General features: G+C 36.6%; 2 protein-coding genes across 3 annotated transcripts in view; one reads left to right on the forward strand and one right to left on the reverse strand.

The window, feature by feature from the left end:
- Positions 1–16,028: 16,028 nt before the first annotated feature.
- Positions 16,029–16,895, reverse strand: LOC145670609 (uncharacterized). The gene has a single exon (XM_081739429.1). The coding sequence runs from the start codon at positions 16,893–16,895 to the stop codon at positions 16,029–16,031; it is 867 nt and encodes a 288-aa protein (XP_081595555.1).
- A 2,592-nt stretch (positions 16,896–19,487) lies between these two features.
- LOC145666739 (uncharacterized) overlaps positions 19,488–25,389 on the forward strand; it is a 114,408-nt gene continuing 108,506 nt past the window's right edge. Inside the window, exon 1 of one of the 2 annotated variants that reach the window (XM_081734288.1) lies at positions 19,488–19,584. The gene's annotated coding sequence lies outside the window, so the exon portion shown is untranslated. The remainder of the gene's footprint in view (positions 19,585–25,389) is intronic. The other variant, XM_081734281.1, reaches the window with a different exon arrangement.

Raw genomic sequence — 25,389 nt, forward strand, 5'->3', positions numbered from 1 at the left:
GGACATACAATGCAGATGATTCATCGCTCACACCGGATACAGCATTAATGAGCTACCAGAAGATGTTATTCGAACATGTTCTTGCAAGAGCTGTTCTACAAGACGATGCAAATGCCTAAAAAAAATGTTAGTTGTAAAGAAAAAATAGCGACACCTCAACTCTCAAGCTAACTTACACAGAAAACCATAGTTGCAGCCCGTTAGAAGAGGAATAAAAGGAAATGAAGAGTGGGATAGTTCATTTGCGTTATGTGTGACACCTGTGGTATACGACATCGCTTGCCAATTGTTTTTGGATCAATAATATTTTCGATAGATGGCACTGAGTGCGTCTCGTAAATTATTGTAGTGAGAATTCTGCATTCCATTTGTGATGTGTAGGCTGAGGTAAATAGCATTTTATGATTGTTCTTTGCTTTCTCATTGTTTGGACAGTGTCAAGTGGCAAAATTGTTGTTGTGCATCGTTGTTTGTGTGTGATATTGTTGCTACATGTGGATTGTAAACAAAGAAGATGGGTGAGAAATGTGACTTGATGCCATGTGAACAAGAAATAATTCTTGCTTTGCGCAGCTAAGGCAAATCTCTAAAGAAATAGATGGAATACTGAAAATCCATCATTCTACGGCAGGAAGAGTAATTCACAAGTGGAAACAGAATAACAAATCGTCCCTTCGTCAACAGTGTGAAAGAAAAAAGAAAGCATCACCCAGAGCAGATTGCCAAATGAAATCAATAGCACCGCAGATTTAAGGAGTGATTTCCCCACAAATCGCTTCTGTAGTTTGACATGATCTTGGAAGTGCAGTTACTCAAACAACAGTATTGTCTTGACTGTACGAAGAGGATATTACAAAGAAGAAACCGCGTAGAAAGTCGAAACTACAAAAAAACACAGAGGACTTCAACATTTAGTTTTATGAGTCGATATGCAACTTGGACTTATGACTACTGAAAGCACTTTGTTTTCTTCGTTGAAAATAAGTTTAGAATACTGGGAAACGATGGTGGTGTGAAGCTGTGGATACGAACAAGCAAGGAACTTGACAAGGATTTTGTTTAAGAGATGCAAATATTCAGTTACTGAGTGATGGTATGGACATGGTTCACCGTTAAAGACGTCAGAACGACGGATATATGTGAAGGATCGTTTGATGCACGAAAATATCTTCAAATTCTGGTACGTAAAGTTCTTACAACAGCTAAAGATGACTTTTCTGAAGAAAATTTGGACTACTTCCTTCCCAGGACGATAATGCTTCATGTCACCGAGCGAAGACCGTTAATACGTAGTTCAAGAATATGACTATTTAGAGACTCATGTGACCTACAAACTCACCCGACACGAATCCAGTTGAAAATTTGTGGATGAATATGAGTGGAAGATTCAATAGACAAGTATCTCAAATAGAATGGAATTCAAGGAACAGATAATCCGGGTGTTATTTCCTGATATCGAGGTTACATTTTGGAGTAGCTTTGTTACCAAAGGGCTCCGATGTTTCGCTGCAGTGCGGAAAGCCCATGGTGCACATACAAAATACTAGTTCGGTGTATCGTACTTCCAGATGTTTGCACACAATATGTCTTACCCTTAAGAAATTCCATTTCTTGTTTTCTGCTGTTGTTGTTGATCTTTTTCAGTTTTATGTATAACTCTTCCTATAAACGATTTTGCTCAAAACACACATAGCTACTTATATATGCATATAAATTAATTAAATTCATGTCAAAAACCTGAAACTCTAGCGCAAGTATTAAGAATGAACTGCTCATTAGGAATATGCATTATAATATTATCAGGAATTCATGTAAAAAAAAATATTGATTAAAGTATGTTGCAAAAACCATTTCCGAGGAAGTGTCGCTATTTTTTCTTTACAGAGTGTACGACCTTCTGTAAGTGCAAAATGATTTGTAATAATCGGTAACGTTACGAACTGTAACTCAATCCATGTAGACAAAATATGCAACGAACTTATTAATAACATTTAATTAGTTGCCCTCAACAAGACCGATCAAAATATTTCATCACAGGATTGTAAGAAAACCAAAACCAAGTAATTTCATAAAGCTTTGTTATATTATAAATATGGTGCTTTTATTATTATTTGTATTAGTGTACTAACTTCATATCACTTTTAATATTGCTTTTTTCTACTGAAATGGTTGAATTATTATTTTAGCAACCACGATTTATTATTATTATCAGTGGCGTATTTACGATTTTGTTTCGGGAGGGGCTTTGCTAACTTTCAGGGGGGGCTTTGCCTGGAAATGTGAAAATTCTGCAAGATATTTCATTTACTTTACTATACTAAGTAGGATTTTTGGGGGGGGCTTAAGCCCGTAAGCCACCCCCCTAAATACGCCACTGATTATTATTATTATTATTATTATTATTATTATTATTATTATTATTATTATTATTATTATTATTATTATTATTATTATTAACCATTTGCACTTTTACCTAGAAATCTCACTGTAAGATCTTAGAGTAATTTATCAGCATTAAAACTTGTGCACAAAAATCATGGATAGTTTTGCTTTAGCGCTTAACCTTTCTTAACTTAATCTGAAGCCAAACACCTTGAGCTACTAAAATTTCAATAACTCCGTCAAATTTAAAAATAGAGAAAATATATTGGTACCGTTGGAAAGCTCTTATTATGCTCTATCCCGTTTATTTCAGGTATGTTTATGGTATCTCTTATAGTTTCGTAGTTATCTTTGAATAAATGATAATAGTGTACGAAAAAATCGAAATTTCGAAAAACCTGCCGCCATATTTAAGAATGGCGGCACTATGTTTCGACGTTACGAATGTTTCTTGATTACAGTGTTCATTATCTTGAATTCGGTACAAGAATGAAGTTTCTAGCTTCATTTAATGATGAGATATTCATGTTTTAGGTAAATATGGCATTTTCGCATGGCCGCCATATTGAATATCCAATTTGCCAACTTATGCCCGGGTTGCCAGATTATCACCCAAGATTTTTTCCATCACTGAGACGTGTCTTACTTGGATCTGAAGAGAAACTTAGTCCACCTCAAAATTCCTACGGGTCTTATGAACAGGGACTGGACTATAACTAGAAATTCAAACTCCGATTAGTGACAATTTCACAGTCATGTTTTATTACAAGTGTAAACTCTTTAGTCAGTACAGAAGAGGCCATGGATCGTGTTCAGAGTTGATGACCATGGATTTTGGTGAGTCAGAATAGGTCACAGTAGATGAGAGTGGTTCATGGTGGGTGGTGGGTAAGAGAGGGTCACCGTGGGTGGTGGGTCAGAGTGGGTCACGGTGGGTCGTGGGTCAAGTTTTGATTGACCCACGCCAATTCTCTTGGGGGGCACTGCTCCCCCGGAACTCTGAGAGTGCACCCCCGGAGGACACCAAAATAATACGTCTATAATATAATAATACCAGCAGTGTACCCCGGAATACTAAGTATGGCCCCCGGAACATTGTTTCTGAAAGGGTCTCTAAATCTCAAAGGTCTTCTCTTCACTACAGCGAAATTAAACTACCGCTAATTTTAGTTTTTCTGTAATATCCTCAAAACAAAAATATCCGAAGAGCAGAAACGTAGTGAACTAGACAATATGATTTTGCATGTGATACCGTTATCACAACTCATTTGTCTGTTTTCGATTTGCAACTGTCGATAGATTAAGCATTTTTTGCGGGTTCTGTTAATAGCGGCATACCGAAAGCAGACAGATGAGTTGTGATAACGGTATCACATGCAAAATCATATTGTCTGGTTCACTACGTTTCTGCTTTTCGAATGTTTTTATCAATTTTGAAGATATTACAGAAAAGCTCTAAAATTAGCTGTAGTTTAATTTCGCCATTGAATACCTTATGTAGAAATTTTAGGTAAGTGACATTTCTGCGAGCATCCGGAGTCTGGATATTCAGATAAAGCAGATCTTCTTTAGTCATAGAATGAACAGTGGGAATACGGAAACATACTATAGCCAGATAGATATTCCCTCGCTTCATATAGGTGAGCAGTAATCGAGTTCGAGTGATTCCACTTTTTATTATCTCCCTCTTTCTAAATGTATAGAGCGATGTCGCACGTACGTTTTGGCTAATGTTGATAAGCCACACGTTAAAAAAAAAAATCCTGTCATTCCACCCCTAAATGTTTCCACCCTAGGCAGCCGCCTAGATTATCTATATGGATGAGCCGGTAAAGCCCTGAGTGGTAAAGCACTCATCTCTGGTACAAGGAGCCCCTATTTTAATCCCCGCCCACGCTAGTTTGTGACGGACAATATCGTGTCCGTGGGTTTTCTCAAGGCTCTCCAGTTTCCTCCTACATTCTCATATTACTGATTATTTAATAATTTACTTTCGTTAATTCATCTGTCTCCTTCACCTTAAAGGGTAGTAGTACCATGGGATGTGAAACTATAAATTTTATTTCATTTACAGAATCGATTGACAAAATTCAATTGAAGAAATAGGTTGAGTAATGTTGATAACATCAGTTTGCTTTTTTTACTTCTTGAATAACTTGAATTCTTTGTGATTAATAAAGTGTGTAAAGTTAAGTTAAATAACTCTGTATGTAAGACATATACATTAGACATATGTTTATGGAACGACAATTTTTTCCTGCAATATTTGTATCTAATATCAGAATTTAATATATTCAAAGTAAAATATGACTGGAGATCCCAAAGCCAGAAGATAATTTTGCGGCGGGTGGACGAGGGAGGTGAAAAACCAGTCTCACCGTCATTGCTGAAATGACTTCCTTCTTGTAGAACTCTAGGGCCGCCAGTGATCGTCATTCACTTGTATATTGTATGTAGTAGAACGTCTTAAATGGTCATCCCTCGTAATTTAGCTGTACGTTTAATTTAATCTTATGTCTGACCTACAGAACACTAAGGTAGCCCACGAGATGAGACGAGACAGACTTTTCTTGCGACAAATAGAAGAGGCAGACTGTTCTAATAGAAATACATAAACGTTTCGAGACAATACATCACTTTCACGTCACTTTTTTGAGACGATACAGCTCGAACTTTTATATCGTAGGCAGCCCTAGAAATCAAGAAGTTAGCCTACGGAAGTTGATCTGTTTCCATCCGAACAGCCTGAAGCTGTTGCTTACCTAAGCGATTACACTCCGCCATCATTGATCATATTCGAGGTGGTGGCTACTGGTATGAGGCGTGCACCCAGAATTTCTTGTTGGAAAGGATCGAAATTTGTAGAAGTCCAATACTACAAGACACTACGTCTAAATAGTATTGAAGTGGGGTGTTATTCTGCACCCGCAAAGATGAGAAGTCAATAATTGTTAAGTAGATTGCTTTTATAAGAAAAGGAAGAGTAGAAATGACGTGAAACATCAAATCTTTAGGCTATATCAATCATTTCTCTGCTACTTTTTTTAAATAAAAATATACAAATCTATACCAAATTAGACGTTTGGGGGGAATCTGGACCCGATGGACCCTTCTCGTGGTTGTGTCCGTGCTGGTATGAACCATTGCACGGACATCACAGTTTCCATTGCAGCATTCTTCGTTACAGCTATAGTACACATGTGGTCTTGTAGGTTTTCCAGAGTTTATTTACTGTGAGCAAAGCATGAGTGTCAGTAAAGAATGAGTTATGAAGCTTGACCTAGATCTACTGATTTCACCAACCAATAGAACGAAAAGAGTTTATTCCAGTTATCAACCCACCCACCCCGTCCAGGAAATTTTGCTACTGTCGTCTCTGGCCACAAGCGACTCTGGTGGGGGCACAGGGTGGACGCATCCCCCCCAAAAAAATCGTGCAGGAGAGGAAATTGATGAAGACTGAAAGTACTTATGCGGAAAAAGTACTGAACTACTAGTAACTATAGTAATGGGAGCGAGCACAACTAAAAAGCATGAGTTATTGAAGGAATTTTGGAAAATTAGAGAAGGGAAAGTAAGGGAACATAATTGCACTGTAATACACGTATATAGGAAGTTGAACCGCAAATTGAAGAGGGAAATCGACAAAGATATGGGGATTGCAAGAGGAATCTTATGGAGAATGTAGAGGCAAATCCGATGAAAATAGGAAGGTAGCAAGCGAAAACTACTAAGGATGGAAATGAGTCTTTAATGATCGAAATGCAGCTTGAGACAGATGAAAAAGAAAAAAAACACACACACACACATTGATGAATTGAATGACACAAAGAATAAATTGTACAGTTTGGACATTAAAAATAAGAAAATGAAGTAATTGATAATGTCAAAAAATTTCAATACTAAGAGATAAATTAAAAAACACAGCAAAGTGAAGAATGAAAAAAAAATAATATACTTAATTTATTGTGTTTTTGAAGAACGTAGGCGAAGAAGAAAAAAAAAACAAATATTCGAAATTTCTAATCAAATGACAAGAGAATAGCCATAAGATGCTTACACAAAGTTAGGATTTCAGTAACTCAAATATAATAAAAATATATGATTACTATAGAACTAAAGCGGCGGAAACGCATTTAAAAGCAGAGTAACAATTCACAGACTTGGCTCAAATTTGTTACATAAGGTTCCACAGTTACATTTTCACTTGAAAGAGATTAATGTCGAGATCATTATTGTTGACAGACATCAAACTAATCTATAAATACACTTTTGTCTCCAGTGACAGGTTACTTTAGTAAAATCAAGAATTAATGCACTGAAAACGTTTCATAAGATATAACAATGCATTAAGACACTCATGACACTTTGATATATTTAACTTTGAGGTCAGGTGGATAATGTATTGAGTATAGCGTCTGAGTCAGTAGCAAACTGTATGAAACGTAGATCTACAGTTTAACGTGGGATTCGAACCATGAGCTCTTACCAGAAATCTAATCCGAGTCTCCCGCGCCAAAGACGTTTATGCTAAAAAGCCACGAGGTAGCTCTGCGTTTGGATGCGACTTTGATCCCTGGTGGAGTGCTTGTCTAAAGTACAAATCCAAGGAGTTGTTTAGATTCCACTGTAACGTGATCCCGTCTCATATGGCCTCGGAGCTGAAAAGAAAGTTGAAGTCTAATCAATCAATTAATTGAAAATGCATGCATAAAATACGCTGTTTAATGCATATTTTATTGCCTATTATTTTATGCAGCATGATTAATGCGTAGGCATATTATATTCTTGTATTACTTTAATAAAACCTTGTGTTAATTCTTGATTTTAACTAGATCAACTGCAGAAAAATTGAAAATGACAACAAAGATTAAAATGTAGCATAAAAGTGTGTCATATAATGGTTTCAATTTCTTTGTAATGTGTGAATATGAAAAAAATGCACTCAATGCTTTAATTAATAATAAACAATGATAATTGTTTTAAACATATTTATTCCTTTCTGTAACCATACATTCAACTTGTGGCATTTCTTACACTTCTTGTCTAATGTGGCTACTGTTACCAGGATAGTACACAGGAATTTATTTGAGGAAGTCCAAAGCTTTTCGGGAGGTCCAAATTCGATATAAAAATAACTTATATTAAAATTTGTAAAATTACCTCTGAAATTAGACTAAATTTACAAAAAAGAAGAACAAAAGAAAAATCAAAAATGAAAAGAAATGGGATTTCGGGAGTCCAAGCTCACAGGATTTACCCCTGTATATGTCTTTGGCTGTTACTAATTTTCAGTAAATAGGTATCACTAATTGCTTTGAAATTTTTAGAAAATTAAAAATCTCTCTCATATATGATTAAAGTCATACGAACTTTAACTTTTGAGGCAATTGAGCAAGGTCTCTGCATTTCGAAAAAGAGTAAGTGGACCACGACACATTAAAATACTTTTGCAGATAAATAATTTTGCGACACGTAAAGATAAGTGTAACTTAAGCGTGAAATAATGTACAACTTTTTCTTTTAAATTACTATAGGCCTATACAGCGATAAAGTGCACAAGAAACAGAAATTTTCTTCCTTCAAACAAACGTCATTCATTCGTAACAAACAATGCGATACAAACGCGCTTTTGCCATACACCAGTGTGGTTAAAAGAGAAACGAGCTTGCAGCGCCAATTGTGCCTCTAGTGTTATTTTATAACTCTATGCTAATGAGTGTATTTGTTAGGACTTAAGCTTTATCATCGGAGGATTACGGTACATGTACCTTTTGCTCCAGTTGCTAAGATCGTGTGCTTAGTCTTGACTTAGCTCGTAATGTTTCATTGTTTGCTTTCAGTTTTACGCACGACTTAACAGATCTTAATCATCTGCTAACCAATGAAGTTTGAAAATAGAAGAGGGTATTTAGACTCGATGGACAGCCGTTGTCGTTGAAAAGTAGCCTAGATGAGAAGATAATTTGGGTAGAGTAGATGGAGTTTATGGGAGTTTTTTTTTTTTAAATCTTTATTAAAAATTATAAAATAGTAGTACAGCATGCTATATGAAAGAAAAAATTATTAATCAGCATTATTTATTTTAGTCAGTTACATCTCTCATGCGAAGAAAAAGTGTTGATGCATTAATGTTTATGAAGAGAATAACAAATATACAGAGTAGAATAATGAGAACAGGTTGAATGTTTTTAGTCTTATCCGATTTAATTGATAACCGACTAATAAATGAAGATTAATTATTGTTTATAAACAATGCACTATAAAAACAAAAATAAATACTTTCCACATCACTGCCGCTGATTATCGATGATTGGTAACAGTCAATAGTCCTTTGATATTTGATCATTCTCTTGATGGGAATAAGACATTACCTAGGTACATACTCTTTACATTCCCGTCTTCCAAACACAAAATATGTATAAAAACACTTTTGGAGATTTCTGTATTGTGACACATTGCTTTTCGGATACACTATACAATGACACAACTAACAGGAAAACAGAAGAACAAAATAAATTAATAAACTATAATAATGATCAGAGATTAGTCAACGCAACATTGTCAACACCATTTCATTTTCTTCAATGATCACACATGAGTACTGATTAGTCCCAGAAATATTTCGGTACCCTCATTGGAACAGTTACGAAAGTATAACTAGAGAGTTAATACCTTTTACACTTTGAGAAAAGTATAACATACGCTGAATTTCTTCTACGATTTTATGCAATATTCTAATGTTATAAATCTTAAATTTCTTGCTTTTGATTTCGACAACTGATGAAAAGACATGTCTTCAGCCTTGGAAAAAAAAGTAAACTTCCATCGGAGGTCTCGAAAAAATGACGTCATCTGTATTTCAGTTCCGCAGTTATTCGGCCAAATCATGCGAAAAAGTGGTCAACTTAAGACTGGGCCTTTTAACTGCACGTATATTTTTTTCTTTTTACTTTTTTTTTCTAGCACCACACGTAAGAACTTTAGTCGACCCTGCTATACTGCTAAAACTTGTACTACTATCCATTTCATAAAGATAGGCCCCTGACTTCGTGGTGCTGCCGTAACGTTCAGTCAAAACTTATATTGCATTGTCGTACCTCGTTGGAATTGCTGAAATGTTGTCTTTTCAATACTTAAGACATAAAAATTTTCTCTGTACTATGTAGTGAGAAAAAAATAAAAATTAATGAAAAAGTGCGTATTTTTTCGTACTTTTTTGGTAGATCAATGTTTAGAGGACTATATCTCAGAAAAGAGATCACGTGAAATAATTTCCTATGCACAACATGTAGATGCATCCATTAACTGTAAGTTGTGAAATGTTCAATTTTCATCACTTGATACTTTTTGTGTAATTAAAACAAATGTACGACGCTCTGATCTCCTTTACCATGGTAGTTAGGGAAACGTACAAAACACTGTTCGAAAATTTGGAAGTCTAGTGTTCCAAATATTTGAAACTATTAACATAAAAAGGTTTAGTTGGTAGAGTATTTATTTTTTTTAATTTTTTTTTACTTCAACATTTTCTCTGCGTTAAGCGGTGAGCCATGTTGCAGCCCAATCTTTAAATTCCCCGCGCTTATTTGAAGAAACAGCATACAGTAAGTGGAAGTGCGGCAACGCTGTCGTGCAGTGTTGTCGCGTTCAGGAAGTTTGTAGCGCGAAGCTTACTTCATAAGAATGTAATAGGAAAAAGTATTTATTATAACCTTTCACAACATCATAAAAATAATAATAATGCATTACACATCTCAATTTAATCGAAATAAAACGTTGAAGTAAAACATCCGAAAACTCATCTATTTACTTCATTCACTTTCGTAATGGGTTTGTTGACTCATCGCTGCTCCTGTTATCTTTCTGTATACTTATTAACAATGGCTCCATTTCTACCTCAAGATCCTGTATCAGTATACACACTTTCCAGCTTACGAACATGTTAAAGGTTAAAAAGAAATGTATCCTTGGCAATCAGGCGTTCACTTAAGTTCTGCGATCAATTCCCCTGCCGAATGTACAATAACACAGAATGGGTCCTTTGTTTTCTTTCAACGAAAAAAAAAAAAAAACCAAAGCAATGAGTAGGTGACGAGGGCTGTATTTGGGTCTAATCACGTTGCACTGATTACGTCTTCAACACTTCCCTTCGGTTCGTAGGCGTCAAAAACTTAGACATGCACTCACACCATATGGGTTCATTGCAATGAGACGGACGAATAGGCATTTATATTTTCCTTAGTATATGTCGTGGCTTTTGATTATATATATATATGGATATTCCTTTACGAGCGGTGGTATTACAAAAAGAAGAGACAAAATTTTTAGGGATAATGAAATTGCAGAACTGATGAATGACTCCGACTCAGACGGTTATGAGTTAGTAATGAATAGTAATGACATTGATTATTCTGTGCTCAGTGGCGTATTCGGGAGTGAACAAGATAGTAACTCTGTTTCAAGTGAACCTGAGGCTGCGCCGGGAAAGAGAGAAAAAAAGTGTCGTTCCTATTCAAAGACAGATTCTGATGTAGCTTGGAGCGATAAAATTCAAGTAAATGCATACCCCTGTTTAGTGGTATCCCGGAAATTGATCAAAATGCTGGGCTATCTACAGAGTATTCCGCATATAAAGTGTTTCAGCTGTTTTTACCGATGAAGTTTTATAGTAAAAAAAAAAGTTGAATTGATTTTGAGTTGAACGTCTTGTTCAGCAGTGAGGCTATATGAGACGTCGACCTACTGATTAACGTGGAATCCAAACTACATGAGCTTCTTCCAGGAATAGTAGTAAAAGTTATGAATCAATACGCAAAACAGCAGATTGAGAAAAAGAAAAAATACTAAAACAAAAATCTTTGTTTTCTAAATGAAAGCGTGTTACTTTAATTAAAAACCAGGAACTTTTTACACTAATTATTCACATAAGCCTTGTACGGAAGCCAGCTTTACGCGGTTTTACAAATCAACTACGCAAGAGCTATTAGTATGTCTGTCAAGTGGTGGAACAGATTTTCTGTGAAGTGTAAACTCAATATTACATATCAACTAAGGTTGTATCATATAATAAAGTTTATGCTTGTATTTGTTTCTGTGCAAGTGTATTTTGTACTGCGTGCAGTAAGTGAAAAACTGATAAAAAGCAACAAATTTTCGAAGACCATCACATGCAAATCCAAACAAAATAAGAGTTCGCTTTTCTAATTTTGAACATTTGGCACATTTTTTGTATATCCTGTTAATTTCTAAGAAATTGGTTTAAAATCTGTGGTCTCTAAAAAGTGCCGGACAGTGTGCGTGACAAGTTTAAATACCCGTCCGTCTGAGAGTGTATACGCGCCAGGAAAATGTGGCAACGTAGCACTCCGTATAAACTGCGATAGCGAAGGGCGCAAAGCTGAGAAAATCATAATGTCATATTTGTGATTATTTATCTTTTAAAACAAGTCAAAACAGTTTGGTTGAAAAAGCTACTTTAAGATCTTTCTAAAAGTTTTTTAAGATTGTTAATACACCGCAGCAATTCAGAGATAATGATGTCTCACTTTTTACTGAATAACAAGAAAATTACTTCGTGTTGAGTGATGAAATTTTCAGAACTTACAGGTAACATATGCATCTACATATGGTGCACAGGAAATTATTTCATGTTATCTCCTTTCCGAGATATAGTCCTATAAACATTGATTTACCAAAAAAGTACGAAAAAATACGCACTTTTTCATTAATTTCTATTTTTTTCTCACTACACAGTACAAAGAAAATTTGTATGTCTTAAGTATTGAAAAGACAACATTCCAACAATTTCAACGAGGTACGACAATGTAATATAAGTTTTGACTGGACGTCACGGCAGCACCGCCAAGTCAGGGGCCTATCTTTATGAAATGGATAGTAGGTATACTGCTATTACTTTTACTATTAAAATAACTACTTCCAACTAAGGTACTCTTTATTTACGGACACGGGTACATGCACACAAACTTCAAAAGTACTTTACTAAATTTTATCCCCATGCTACTAAATAATATTCTTCACAGTACTTCTAACAAGCCCACTTGCATACTCCAACTTCATTCTTGCTCCCACGAACTCTTTGACTCATACCGAAGCCGGCCATCCTCATCACAGACTATTGACAGTAGTGTCACACTCTTCACAGACTACTTGCTATACCACATTCTCCACAGATTACTCACTATTTAACTCTTCCACATTCTTCACAGATTATTCACTATTACACTCTTCCACATTCTTCACAGACTACTATTCACTATTACACTCTTTCACATTCTTCACAGATTATTCACTATTACACTCTTCCCCCGGTCTTTTTCTTTTTTTTACAATGACAATCTATTAGGTGGTCTCCTGATCCTTCCGGATCTTCTTGGTAGCTGCCAATCTTGCTGCTCTGCTGATGTTCTGCCATCTCCTGGATATCTTGTTGGTAGCTGCCTATCTGGGTCTCGTACTGGTGTTCTGCCATCTTCTGGGTGTTGTCTTGGTAGGTGTTGACCTTGCTCTCTGACTGATGTTCTGTCACTTTCTGAATTTATGTTTGGACTTCTAGGTAGTTGTACGTGTTGTATATCTTCCACTGCTGCGTTTGTGAGCGGGTTTTTCCGGCAAAGAAACCATATATCCTCCTGACATTTTCTTGGCATGTTATCTTCTTGGTCTCCCTTTGCTTGCGGAAAAATTATTTGATGTCGATGGCACTTCCGTATTTTTCCTTGTATTCTTACCAAAAACACGACTGGGCTCATCTGCCTGACCAGTTCGGCTTTGATAAACTTAGGAAAACGATCGCGATAGTTCTTCACCCAGACCACTTCATTCTTTTCTTGTTGCTCCACTTCTTTCCTGTCTTTCTTGCCGCGTTCAAACACTCCCTTCTGTACAACATTAAACATTGTGCGTGGTTGGAAATTTAACATCAATTCCGCTGGTGGTTTCCCTGTTGCCTTACTCGGTGTGAATCGAAGCATGTATAATATTTCCTTCAGCTTATGCTCTCCTAATCTACGGTTCCAGGTATATTTATTGTCTAAAAACTGTTTTCTTAAAAGCTGCTTTACTGTCTGCACGGCTTTTTCAGCGATTCCATTGCTTTCTGGGTTGTATGGTGGAGTTAGCACTGCCTTGATGTCTCTTTCCTTTAGGTATGTCGTGAACTCAAATGATGTGAAAGGAGGTCCGTTATCTGATACTAAAGTCTTTGGATACCCGAAAATTTGAAAAAACTCGTCTAACTTTTGTTTAGTTTCAGATGCTGTCGTTGAATTTACATTCCACACTTGGATCCATTTTGAATAACTGTCCACTAACAGCAAAAATTTAGATCCCACACAATCAAAGTGATCTATATGCACTCTTCCCATCGGTTGTGCTTCTGCTTTCCAACTACTATATTGATTTTTCGAGTTATTCCTGTGCATGCTATTACACGTTTCACAAAATTCGCTCATTTTTTTGATATCACGGTCTAAACCTGGCCACCAAACTGCTTCCTTAGCTACAGCCAGCATTCTCCAAACACCTAGGTGATTCCTGTGTAACTGTTCCAGATATTTCTTCCTTAGCTTATGTGGGAGTACAGTTTTGCCTTCCATAATCACACATTTGTTCACAACTGAAAGTCTTTGCTTGTTGTTAAAGAATGTTCTTAACTCTGTAGTATTATGTTCTTCCTTCAACTTCCTGGGCCAGCCTTTTATTATCCATTCTCTCACCTGACATAATAGTCGGTCTTCTTCCGATGCCTCCATGACTTCTTGGAGCGTTAATGGTGCCAACATTATTTGGCTTATGAACTCTTTTTCGTCTATTTTTACATCCACTGGTGCCTCATTAATCGGTAGTCTGGATAGGAAATCTGCTACTTCCACTTGCTTACTATAAAGGATTTTGAAGTCGTACGAAGACAAGAACAGCATCCATCGTTGGAGTCTTGGTGAAGCTGCGTCTGGAATAGCCTTTTCTCCGAATATGATCTTGACTGGCATAGAATCTGTAATAATTGTAAAACGTCTACCGAACAAATATTTATGAAATTTCTTTACTCCGTGTATTATCGCTAATGTTTCTCTTTCGAACTGGGCATAGTTACGTTCTGCATTGCTCAATGTTGCTGACGTACACGCTACCGTCTTCAACTTGTTATTCACTTTGTTACACAGCATAGCGCCGATTCCATCCTGTGATGCATCCGTAACGAGTACTACCTCTTCCTTCTCATCAAATGGGTGTAGTATTTGCGCCTTCTTCAGCAGTTCTTTCGCTTGTGTAAATTCTTGTGCATGTCGTTCATCCCAACACCATATGGTTCCTTTTCTTAGTAACGCATACAACGACGGAATTTTTGACGCTAAGCCAGGTAGTTGTCTATGGTAAAATGAAAGCATGCCTAGGAAGGCCTTCAGTTGCGTTACATTCGTCGGTTCGGGACATTTTATGATCGCTTCCACCTTATCTTCCATTGGTTTAATTCCTTCTGGACTAATATGATGTCCCAAATACTCTATTTCCTGTTTGAAGAAAACACACTTGTCTCCCCGCAGTCTGATATTCAGATCCTTGAACTTTTGTAGAAGTATCCGTGTCTTTTCGTAACAATCATACGTATCTTTTCTCCATATTATCACATCATCCAAGAAACATGCAGCCCACGGTAAATCTTGCAACACTGACTCCATAAACTTTTGAAAAATTTGTGCTGCACAGCTCAACCCAAATGTTAGTCTTTTGTGTTGGTATAAGCCCCAAGGTGTGTTCAGCGTCATGTATTTTAATGAATTTTCATGGATCAACAATTGTTGGTACGCCTGCTTTAAATCACACAATACGAAACAATTGGCACCCTTCAACTTGTTCATTAAGTCTTCAATGCGTGGTAGTGGGTACGATACTTTTTCCAGAACTTTGTTTACCGTCACGCGAAAGTCCCAGCATAACCTGATGCTTCCATCTTTTTTTCTCGCTAAAACCAGTGGCGTTGCCCAATCAGAATAATCCACTTGCGTCAAAATTCCTTGTTGCACTAACTTGTCTAACTCATCTTTCACTTGTGGTTTCAAACTTACCGGTATTTCGTATGCCTTCTTGAAAATTGGTACCGCTTCTTCTTTCACTGGTAATACCACTTTGTACCCTTTAACTGGTGTGTTTAAGTCTCCCTCAAACACTTCTTTGAACTCATCTTTGATTTTACTTGCTAAGTTATCAGCTACAGTTGCGTCATCTGTTCCTATCGAAGCAATATTACTACTAAACTGTTCTTTCCAACAAGGCCAAAGTATATTGATCCATGAACGTCCCACAATTGGTTGGTTTAGTTTAGCATCCAGTACATATAATGGTAACTGCCACTTACTACTTTTCCACTGCACTTCCACCATTATTTTACCTTTAGTGTCTAACGGTCTACCATCGGCATTGCATAATTTAATGGCATCCGATACTACTTGTTTGTTGGGGAAATGTTCGTTGCATGCATCTCTACTGATTACTGACACTGCGGCACCGGTATCTAGTTCAAAAAACACTGTCTTACCGTCACATTTTAGCGGTATGTTACATAAGTCCTTGCGTTTACCGTCTGGTACGTCCATTGCCAATAATTCAATGATCTTATCTAAGTTTTATTCCTGCATTACTGACATTTCTGGGGTAGTCACTTTAATTTCTTTCACTTTTTCCGTTACTTCCTCTGCGTCAACAGTCCCTTGTGCTTCGTGTCTTTTAAAACACATTTTCTGAAAATGGCCTTGTACACCACAAAAATTACACTTCACATATTTCGCAGGACAGGAGTATTTGTTATGTTGTTTCCCGCACTTACCACACAAAAATTTACCCTTGTACCGTTCTGCTTTATTACTATTTCCACTGTTACTGCTGTACCTTACCTGTGTTTGATTTTGCTTATTTGGCTTACCTTGACAATGACTCAACATATTCACCTGACCAACCTCTTCGAATTCTTTCTTTCTCATGATTGCCATGTCGTTACCAATAGTTTCCGCTTGCACTGCCATTTGAACAGCTACTGTGAAGGTCATATTGTCTTCTGCTAACAATCTCTTACGCACATTATCGTCGTTGATGCCATATATAAACTGATCCCGTAATGCTTCTTCTAAAAATGTGCCGAATTTACACAATGCTGCTTGCTGTCTCAACGTGGCTACAAATTCGGTAACGGACTGACCTTGTGACTGTTGAATAAATCTGAATTTGTACCGTTCTGAAATTGTGTTGAGTTTTGGTCGGAAGTGTAACACTAACTTGTCTTTGATTTTTGCGTAGGTCAGATCTTGTAACTTTTCCGGTTCACAAATGTCTCTCAATAGTTTGTATGTTTTTGCACCGATAGACGCGATCAATGTAGGCACTTTCTTTGCGGCCAGTAACTCCATGGCTATGCAGAATTGATCAAACCTGTCCAAATAATCACTTATTTCCTGGTCTTCCACCTCCAATGCTTCAAAAAGTTTGGAACCTGCCATATTGTAAATCCTTTTACCTCGTCGCCACTGCTATACTGCTAAAACTTATACTAGCTATACGGCTATTACTTTTACTATTAAAATAACTACTTCCAACTAAGGTACTCTTTATTTACGGACACGGGTACATGCACACAAACTTCAAAAGTACTTTACTAAATTTTATCCCCATGCTACTAAATAATATTCTTCACAGTACTTCTAACAAGCCCACTTGCATACTCCAACTTCATTCTTGCTCCCACGAACTCTTTGACTCATGCCGAAGCCGGCCATCCTCATCACAGACTATTGACAGTAGTGTCACACTCTTCACAGACTACTTGCTATACCACATTCTCCACAGATTACTCACTATTTAACTCTTCCACATTCTTCACAGATTATTCACTATTACACTCTTCCACATTCTTCACAGACAACTATTCACTATTACACTCTTTCACATTCTTCACAGATTATTCAATATTACAGACCATATGTAGTGTAGTAGTCGCTATGGCTGAAAATTGTCTCGTAGAATTAAAATAAAGTTGAAAATACATTGGTCCAACGTGGTTAAACTCGTGCGTTGGCCAAGCAACAATTTACCATCAACCATCCCAACAGTTTACCAGTTTACTTCTTTTGAAAATGTTACGTTTGCAATTGAGTAAGTTAGCAAACGCACAGGAATGGGGCCAATTACAACGTAGACCCAACGTTGGCAATTGGCTAGCCTATCGCTTTCCACCGTTGGGCCTACTATATGTGCTATTAATGCTTGGAATGAAATCAAAAATTGTTTTTGATTACTCTAAGTAATCTATTTATACATTATCTTTCAAAAGTATTTTAATATTAAATTTATTGTTAATTGTTTGTTATTAATAATAGGCCTATATATATATATATATATATATATATATATATATATATATATATATATATATATATATATATATATATATATATATATATATTATATACAAGTAGCGATTCATAGTCTGTAGAAGCACCGGTTGCAATGTTGCAATGTCAAAGGTGTGTAGGTAAGCGCAAGTGTTCCCTTCCCCCAGCATTCTTGAGTCTTATCCAAAAAATATTCAGGAAATATGAAGAGGAAAGTCCTTTAAGCTCTATTTGTATATTTATTGATTGAAGTGTATTCTCTAATATTGGTTTAATATAAGCTATTTCTTTTTTTTCAAACAACCATTATCAATGTAAATTTATATACTATTTATATACAAAACTTCTTCACTCATGTTATTGAACAAGAGATAAATCGAATATATAGCATGCGCTGTAAGCTATGAATGATATCGTTAGCCCGAAAAGAAGAAAAGAGCAAGAAAATTGCATATATTCATGCACGCAGTTAAACAAAATGATTTAATTAAGCAAACTATGCATTATTTTAAAATGGAAGATCTTTCTTTGTTCTTTTCGAGCTTCAATTTTTTCTATGACTTTATTGAAATCTGAAATGCTGCTCGTCAAGTTTTTCTGAATAGAAAGCATCGCTACCGCAAATATTTTCTGCTTCTTTTCTTTAGGGTACAGAAACACCTTTCTCCTCCGACAATATGCATTTTGTTAGCATTTCTTTGTATGATTATAAGGAACAGAGTCCATTTTAGTAATCACGTATTCTTATCTGCTGTTCTACTATAAAGAAGCATTGAATCTAAGATTTTTTCCTTCGAAAATGAAAAAAAAATATTATTATATAAAATATTATAATTAATATTATTTAACATTCCAGGAATTTAGGCTAAAGAAGACAGATGAGTATTGCAAGTGAATGATATGAGATTATTTTTTTATGCTCTCCGCGGAAAATCGAACACGAGATCATGTGCACGAAAGACACAGAGCTACGAATTAGACCAGTGGTAAGACATTTTCTGCTTCAAGACTCGATCGTCCGCCCTCCCCCAGAATAGGATATTTTTTATTTTAAAAATAAAACCTATAACAACAATTTTCACTTTTGTATTATAAACGTAAAATAAAACCTATTGACTTCGAACGACCGTCCTCCCCAAACATTCAGCCTGGATCCGCCCCTGCTACCACCCGACGTGTATTTGTTCTTTGCGAGTTTCGGTTTTGTGAATAACTTCTTTCTTCCAAGCGTCTATATCTCACTCATTCTATCAATTGAGTCAAGCTCTGCCAAGCGGAGGAATTCGTAACTATTACAGAAGCTGACTATATACCAGTGGCAGAAAAAGGTGCAACTGGAAGGGAGCAATACGGGAGAATAGCAGCGACGCAGGAATAAATCCACTACCTCATATTAAGTGATAGGAGCTCGCTGCCATATGCTCAATTTTACTGCTTCCAGTGGCAAAGCTCACTGCAACTGGAAATGTAAATCACTCTCTTTCTTTCCGTTTTTTATTGATTTTTTTAGAAATGCATCAGTACTGTTTTGAGCTCAAGAGAAAAGTTTATTTTTTACTGATACACTACTTTAATAGCTAAAAATATCTTTAGTATTAAAAAAAATATCCGGTTGCACAACCATGCAACATATAGTACCGGCCGCCGCTGATATATACTGGTATATATGTGTTATAATTTAATTATCTAGTTGTTGCTAAGAAACATACTCCCAGATTAAACTTGAATTAAAACCTGACGGAAGACTATCGTGTTGCTACTATAGGAAGAAAAAAAAACTTCTGCTTTTTAATTTCAAGTAAGTTATGATTGTTCTTTGTTTTTCTTAAAGAAAGAAGAAACATTTCGATCATAATTATTTAAAATACTTTTTATTTGATTTATAGTAGAATGACATTATAATCACTTATATTACATTCAATTTACATATTAAAAATAGCAATCATGACATACAACGTTGGAAATTCTAAAATTGCAAACAATTACTTTAGAACATATGGGCATTTGTGCTATATCGAAAAAATTATATAGAATATACACGATTTTTCGTTTTGCGTTGCTCGATGAACTACGACACCTTTTGACATTGTTGTGATATGTTGCATACAATTATACGGATGAAATACAGTAAAACAAGTTTTTCTGCTCATAATACTTTGTCTACGTAATGAGTAGTAAAGAAAAGAGTTGGGAAGTGCTCAGCGGCAAATCTGTCTTCAAGATTTGGGGGGGGGGACAAGTAAGGCAATTTCCTAGTTTATTGTTTTTTTTTTTTTTGTTTTTTGTTGTTGTTATGCGATGCTCAAAATATTTGTGAAGTTGAAAAACAATCCTGTGGAAGATCAGGTAGCAGAGTTGTCTCCAACCTTGGGAGGCGGGCAGTTTTGAAGCTTTTTCTGGGGGGACATCAATTTCATCTCACTTTCCTTTCTGGCAATGGGACACAAATCATCACATTTTTTTTTTTCCAAAAAGCACATTTCAAATGGGATTATTGAAAAGGGGACAGTCCCCCAGTTCCAAGATTGAGGGGGACATGTTCCCCTCATCCCCCCGCATTTGCGCCAGTGGAAGTGCCAATGTTTACAGTAATTTGATATTTTAAACGAGTTTGTTCTACCAAAAATTCCTTTACTATATATTCATTCTTTCTGTCCCTGTGTCCTTCCGGGAGACAAAATCTCAAATATTACTCGATGGATGAACATCAATTTTTGCCATTAGGTATGTCAAAAATAAGAATCGAGTTTGTTGACGAACCTGATTTATCCAGTTAATTTGAAGATATAAACAATCAAAAATCAGTTCCTTATGTATTCTTATGGAAATAATTATAGATACTACCTTTGGTCGATAGACTATCCGCAGTGCTGTTGAGATCAGCGAGACCGTATAATACACATGATATAAAATATTAATTGCTCGCGAAATACAAAGCTAAAATGAAACTAAATTCTCTACGCGAAAAATCTATAATCTTAAATATTTTCAGCATTAGTATTAGGAATTAGATTCTGGGTTTAAGGGAGCTATCTAAGAGATCCAAATTCAGGCCCGCAATGGATGGTATCTATCTATCTATCTGTATATATATTAAAGAAAATTATCTGGACAATTTTAATAGGACTCCAAAGAATGACATGCATAAGATAAAACTTTTCAATTGAAAAATAAGTGTTGATAATGTAAAAGCAAAGCAAAGCTGAATTGCCAATCTGTTTTACTACAAAAGGAAATTCTCAACCAGCTCTAGTAATAAGTTTCTTTAAATACATTTGTCTTGAGCTAAGTTCTTTCAATGTTAACTCCATATTACGCTCTTTTAGTCTATATGTGAATTGGATATAATGATCTGGTATTATGACTGATCTCCTCTTATCCTAATTAACGAATTACATTATTGACTCTTTAACGAATTTGTGAGTTTCTGAGGACGGCTCCTACACATTCTAGTAAACTTAGCTCCAAACCATTGCATTAAAATAAGATCTCAATGAGGTTTGAACGTTGGACCATGCTTACTCTAAAAGAGCACAAGAACAATTTAATTCGGATAATCTAGAGCCCTTCCCCGCTGTTTGAGCATTATTTCTTTACTTATGTCAGCGTTAGAGTCGCAAGAACTGAAACTTCCCAATAAATAGTCACTGAAAGAAGATCTGAAATAGTTTTTTCGAACTGCTTTCATTGAGTTGTGACTGAGTGATCGTGAGTAATATTAGTAAGGGAAGCTCAGTTAGGCCCGCTAAGGACTTCTAGACAGCTAAGGGAAGCTTCCCACTTTCCTACTAGTATGCAGGCGTCATGCTGGGTTACGTGGCCGTGTTACTGACGTGAAGGAATAACTCTCAAACGAACACAAAATTTACCATCTCATTTTTGCATAGACCCTATGTGAATGTCGACCACAATTGGGAAAACGTAGTTTTCTCAGGTGAATCCATACTCCGAACATCGAATGTGGGGCGCCGCTTTGTGCATCGTCCGAGAGGTACACTGAGAAAAAAAAAATGGTATGTGGCGTACTTAAAATCGTATGTTACATTTGTAAATCCTGTAGTTTTCGGACAACGTACAACAAACGTATAACTGAAAACACGTTTTATAATACTTTCTGTATAAGTGTTCCATCTGTACGTACTTTCCGTATGAAACAATATAGGCGGTCAGGATCTCGCATACAAATGGACGTATATAATATATAGCTGACGAAGGTAGCATACATATACGTGTGTAATATAAGGAAAGCTGTTAGAAATCAGATATACTGCAACGGCATGATGTAACATCTATGGGGAGTGCCTATAGCATACGGATAACGTATGCTCCATACTGATTTCTGTAGTAAGCAATTGGATTCTGTATATATGTACAATATACCGTTGTCCCTCAGTGTACCCGATATGACCCTGGATATGTATCTGGTCATACGGTTTTTATATATATATATATATATATATATATATATATATATATATATATATATATATATATATATTTCATATTGGGGTTGAATTTCCATCAGTCGCGGTGCATGACAGCTTCACGGAATTGAAGGACATCTGGACAGTGCTCAGTACTTACACATCATGAGTAACATCATGGTGCCATGGTCATCAGTACAAGTACTTCAGCCTCATGGTGTCATTCAGTTCCAGCTAGACCAGTCCTCAGTACATATTTCCCATATGGTTTAGGAATGTCCGCAGAGCAGCCTGATATTAATTTAATTGACTGGCTGCCTCGTGGAACGGACCTCAATCCCATTAAATAATCAGGTTGGTAAGTTTTCTTCAACGTTGCTGATACTTACGTGGTGTTGCATCTCGAACGAACGATATGCAGGTCAAAGTTGATTATTCTGGTTGAATAATATGGTATGATCAGCACTTAAACAAATAACTCTAGGAATGGAAAGAAAAAAGGGGTTTGTCTCGAGCATTCCAGATATTTCTTCCCTGTAATTCTGACTTCACACTGTAGGCGAGATTGAAGTAGGCCTAATCTATTTTTGTACACCCTCCATTCCAAAAGAAACCGAACTTTTGAAAACAAATAGTATCACTAGTGCCATCTGTTGTAATATTTTACCGGTAGATGGCGTAGTCCCTCATTGACAACTGGTATAAATGTCATGACATTTGGATGCACGGCAACAAAGTTATTGCGTTTCAACTGTTAGTGTGTTGTGTACATCGGTCGGAAAATGAGTTTCAAACAACGAGCTGCAATTGAGTTTTGTGTTAAACTGGGTAAAACTTTTAGTGAAACGCACCAAATGCTACAAAATGCATATGGTGATGAGTGTCTATCCCGTACGCAAGTTTACGAGTGGTTCAGGCGATTCAAATCGGGTAGAGAGACGCTGGATGATGACGAAAGATCAGGCCGTCCCAGAACCGGATTATCGGAAGAAAACATCGAAAAAGTGCGTGAATTCATCAAACATAACAAAAAATCGTCGGTGAAAGTTATTGAAATGGAATTAGGCATTCCTCAAACAACCGCATACCGCATTTTGACCGAAGTTTTGGGCCTTAAGAAGGTTAATTCGCGGTTTGTACCACACAAACTCACCGAAGACCAAAAAGTTGATCGAATTGCGCATTGCAAAGACACCGTTAAAAGGGCTCGGCAGGATCGAGACTTCTTGAAATCGATTGTAACTGGTGACGAGACGTGGTGTTTTGAATATGAGCCCGAAACAAAGCGGCAAAGTGCTGAATGGAGAGCGCCGGATGAAGGAACACCCAAAAAAAGTCGCTTGGTGAAGTCAAAAGTTAAGGTGATGCTGATTTGTTTTTACGATTCAAAAGGAATTATCCACAAAGAATTTGTTCAGCCCGGCCAGACAGTCACTGGAGAGTTTTACTTGGGCGTCATGAAGCGTTTGCTGGCTAGAATTTGTCGTATTCGGCCCGAATATCGCGAAATCGGCAGTTGGACTCTTTTGGACGATAATGCACCATCACATCGTTCGCGACTTGTAACTGAATTTTTGGTCAAAAATCACATTATTCGGTTGCATCATCCGCCCTATTCACCAGATTTCGCTCCGTGCGATTTCTATCTGTTCCCGAAACTGCATTTGGCGATGAAAGGAAAGTGGCACGCATCGATTGATGCCATTGAGAAGGCGACGACCGCCGTCCTAAAGACCATTCCAATAAAGGACATGGAGAAGTCGTTTGACAACTTGTTGGAGCGTGCAAATATGTGTATCGATGCAGAAGGGGAATACATTGATTAATAAAAATGGTTTGTTCCAAAATGTACATTGCTTTTTTGTTTTTTTAAAACGTTCGGTTTCTTTTGGAATGGAGGGTGTAAGTTTCATAGTATAAGGTGCACTTCGTTTGAAACTTAAATTTAACACGCACTCGGTCGAAAAAGTGTAAAACGCTATTTTAGGCCAGCCACCCTGAATGAGGTTTTCTTGGGTTTTCCTCATTCACACCAGGCAAATGCCGGTATGGTACCTAACTTATAGGTCCCAGGCCGCTTCCTTCCTTCCCCCATCCTTCTTCCTTCCCTTCCCCGGATTGTGTGCTCGCCGAGGGATGTCATCCCTCAAACGTGAAGGGCTAAATGGCCTTAGATGCTGAAAGCCCAGAAATCTAAATCCTAATTCCTAATTAAATTTAACACCTTCATTTCGCAATGAATTATCCACAAACGAAGGTTAAAGTAATGACAAAGTTAGATGATTAACTTCAAGTTTAAAGTAAGCTGTACCTTGTAGTCTTGGTAACTACAGAAATAGAATACTTGAATCTCGTTGTAATGACTATGCGTCTGAAGTTATCTACCTTTCCATTACGAAGACTTGCATAAAATACCATGACACACTAAATCGGTCAGAGTTTACAAGAAAAAGCCTTGCAGTTATTTCTAATACCCCCTCCTTCATTGGTTACTGCTGATAGACCACATAATCGTATTGGTTGAACCACATGCCTCACATAGGGGGTCTATTGCAACTCCACACAAATGGAAATCCCAGCAGAAGCACATTAGGATTATTCCATTGAATTAATATTATTAATTTGCTTACTGATACTGTAAATCAGAACACACCTACGGTTTTAAATGTACTACGTAGAGGCTTTTGCTACTTCTAGCTTCAATTAAACACATTCTTCTCCCATAAAAATGTCATCCATGACTTGAGTATTTTTGTAACGTAAACTGGGTATCTACTACCGTTACCGTATTTTTTTCTTTTGGCCCTTCCAGTGCAATACATATTCTTTGCATTTAATAAACTTTCAAAATTAAGGAAACAACATGGTATCTAGCATAAACTCACTATATATGATGAGCAAATGAGAAGTAATTTCCAACCTACAAATATTTATTCTGAAAGGCTAAAATTTACTCATGTAGGCCTACCTCCAAAACAGCTCTCTTTCTCTCGTTCGGACGTACTGCGTTGTACACTATTTTTCTCTAGTTGATGAATGAGTGATATGTAGCACCCTATTATGACACGGAACGGAATCTGTCAGCTGTTATTTGCGATATTACGTCCATACGCATGTTACAACTATATCTACCTTCCCGTACAATCAAGCGTAAAAGTGAGGGGAAACACGTCGTCCTC

Source organism: Thermobia domestica, chromosome 1 (assembly GCF_964235325.1).
Source record: "Thermobia domestica chromosome 1, izTheDome1.hap1.1, whole genome shotgun sequence".
Taxonomy (NCBI): Eukaryota; Metazoa; Arthropoda; class Insecta; order Zygentoma; family Lepismatidae; genus Thermobia; species Thermobia domestica.

What these genes read in the sequence shown, in the direction of transcription:
- LOC145670609 (XM_081739429.1), bottom strand. Translation starts at nt 16,895, where the DNA reads ATGGCAGGTTCCAAACTTTTTGAAGCATTGGAGGTGGAAGACCAGGAA.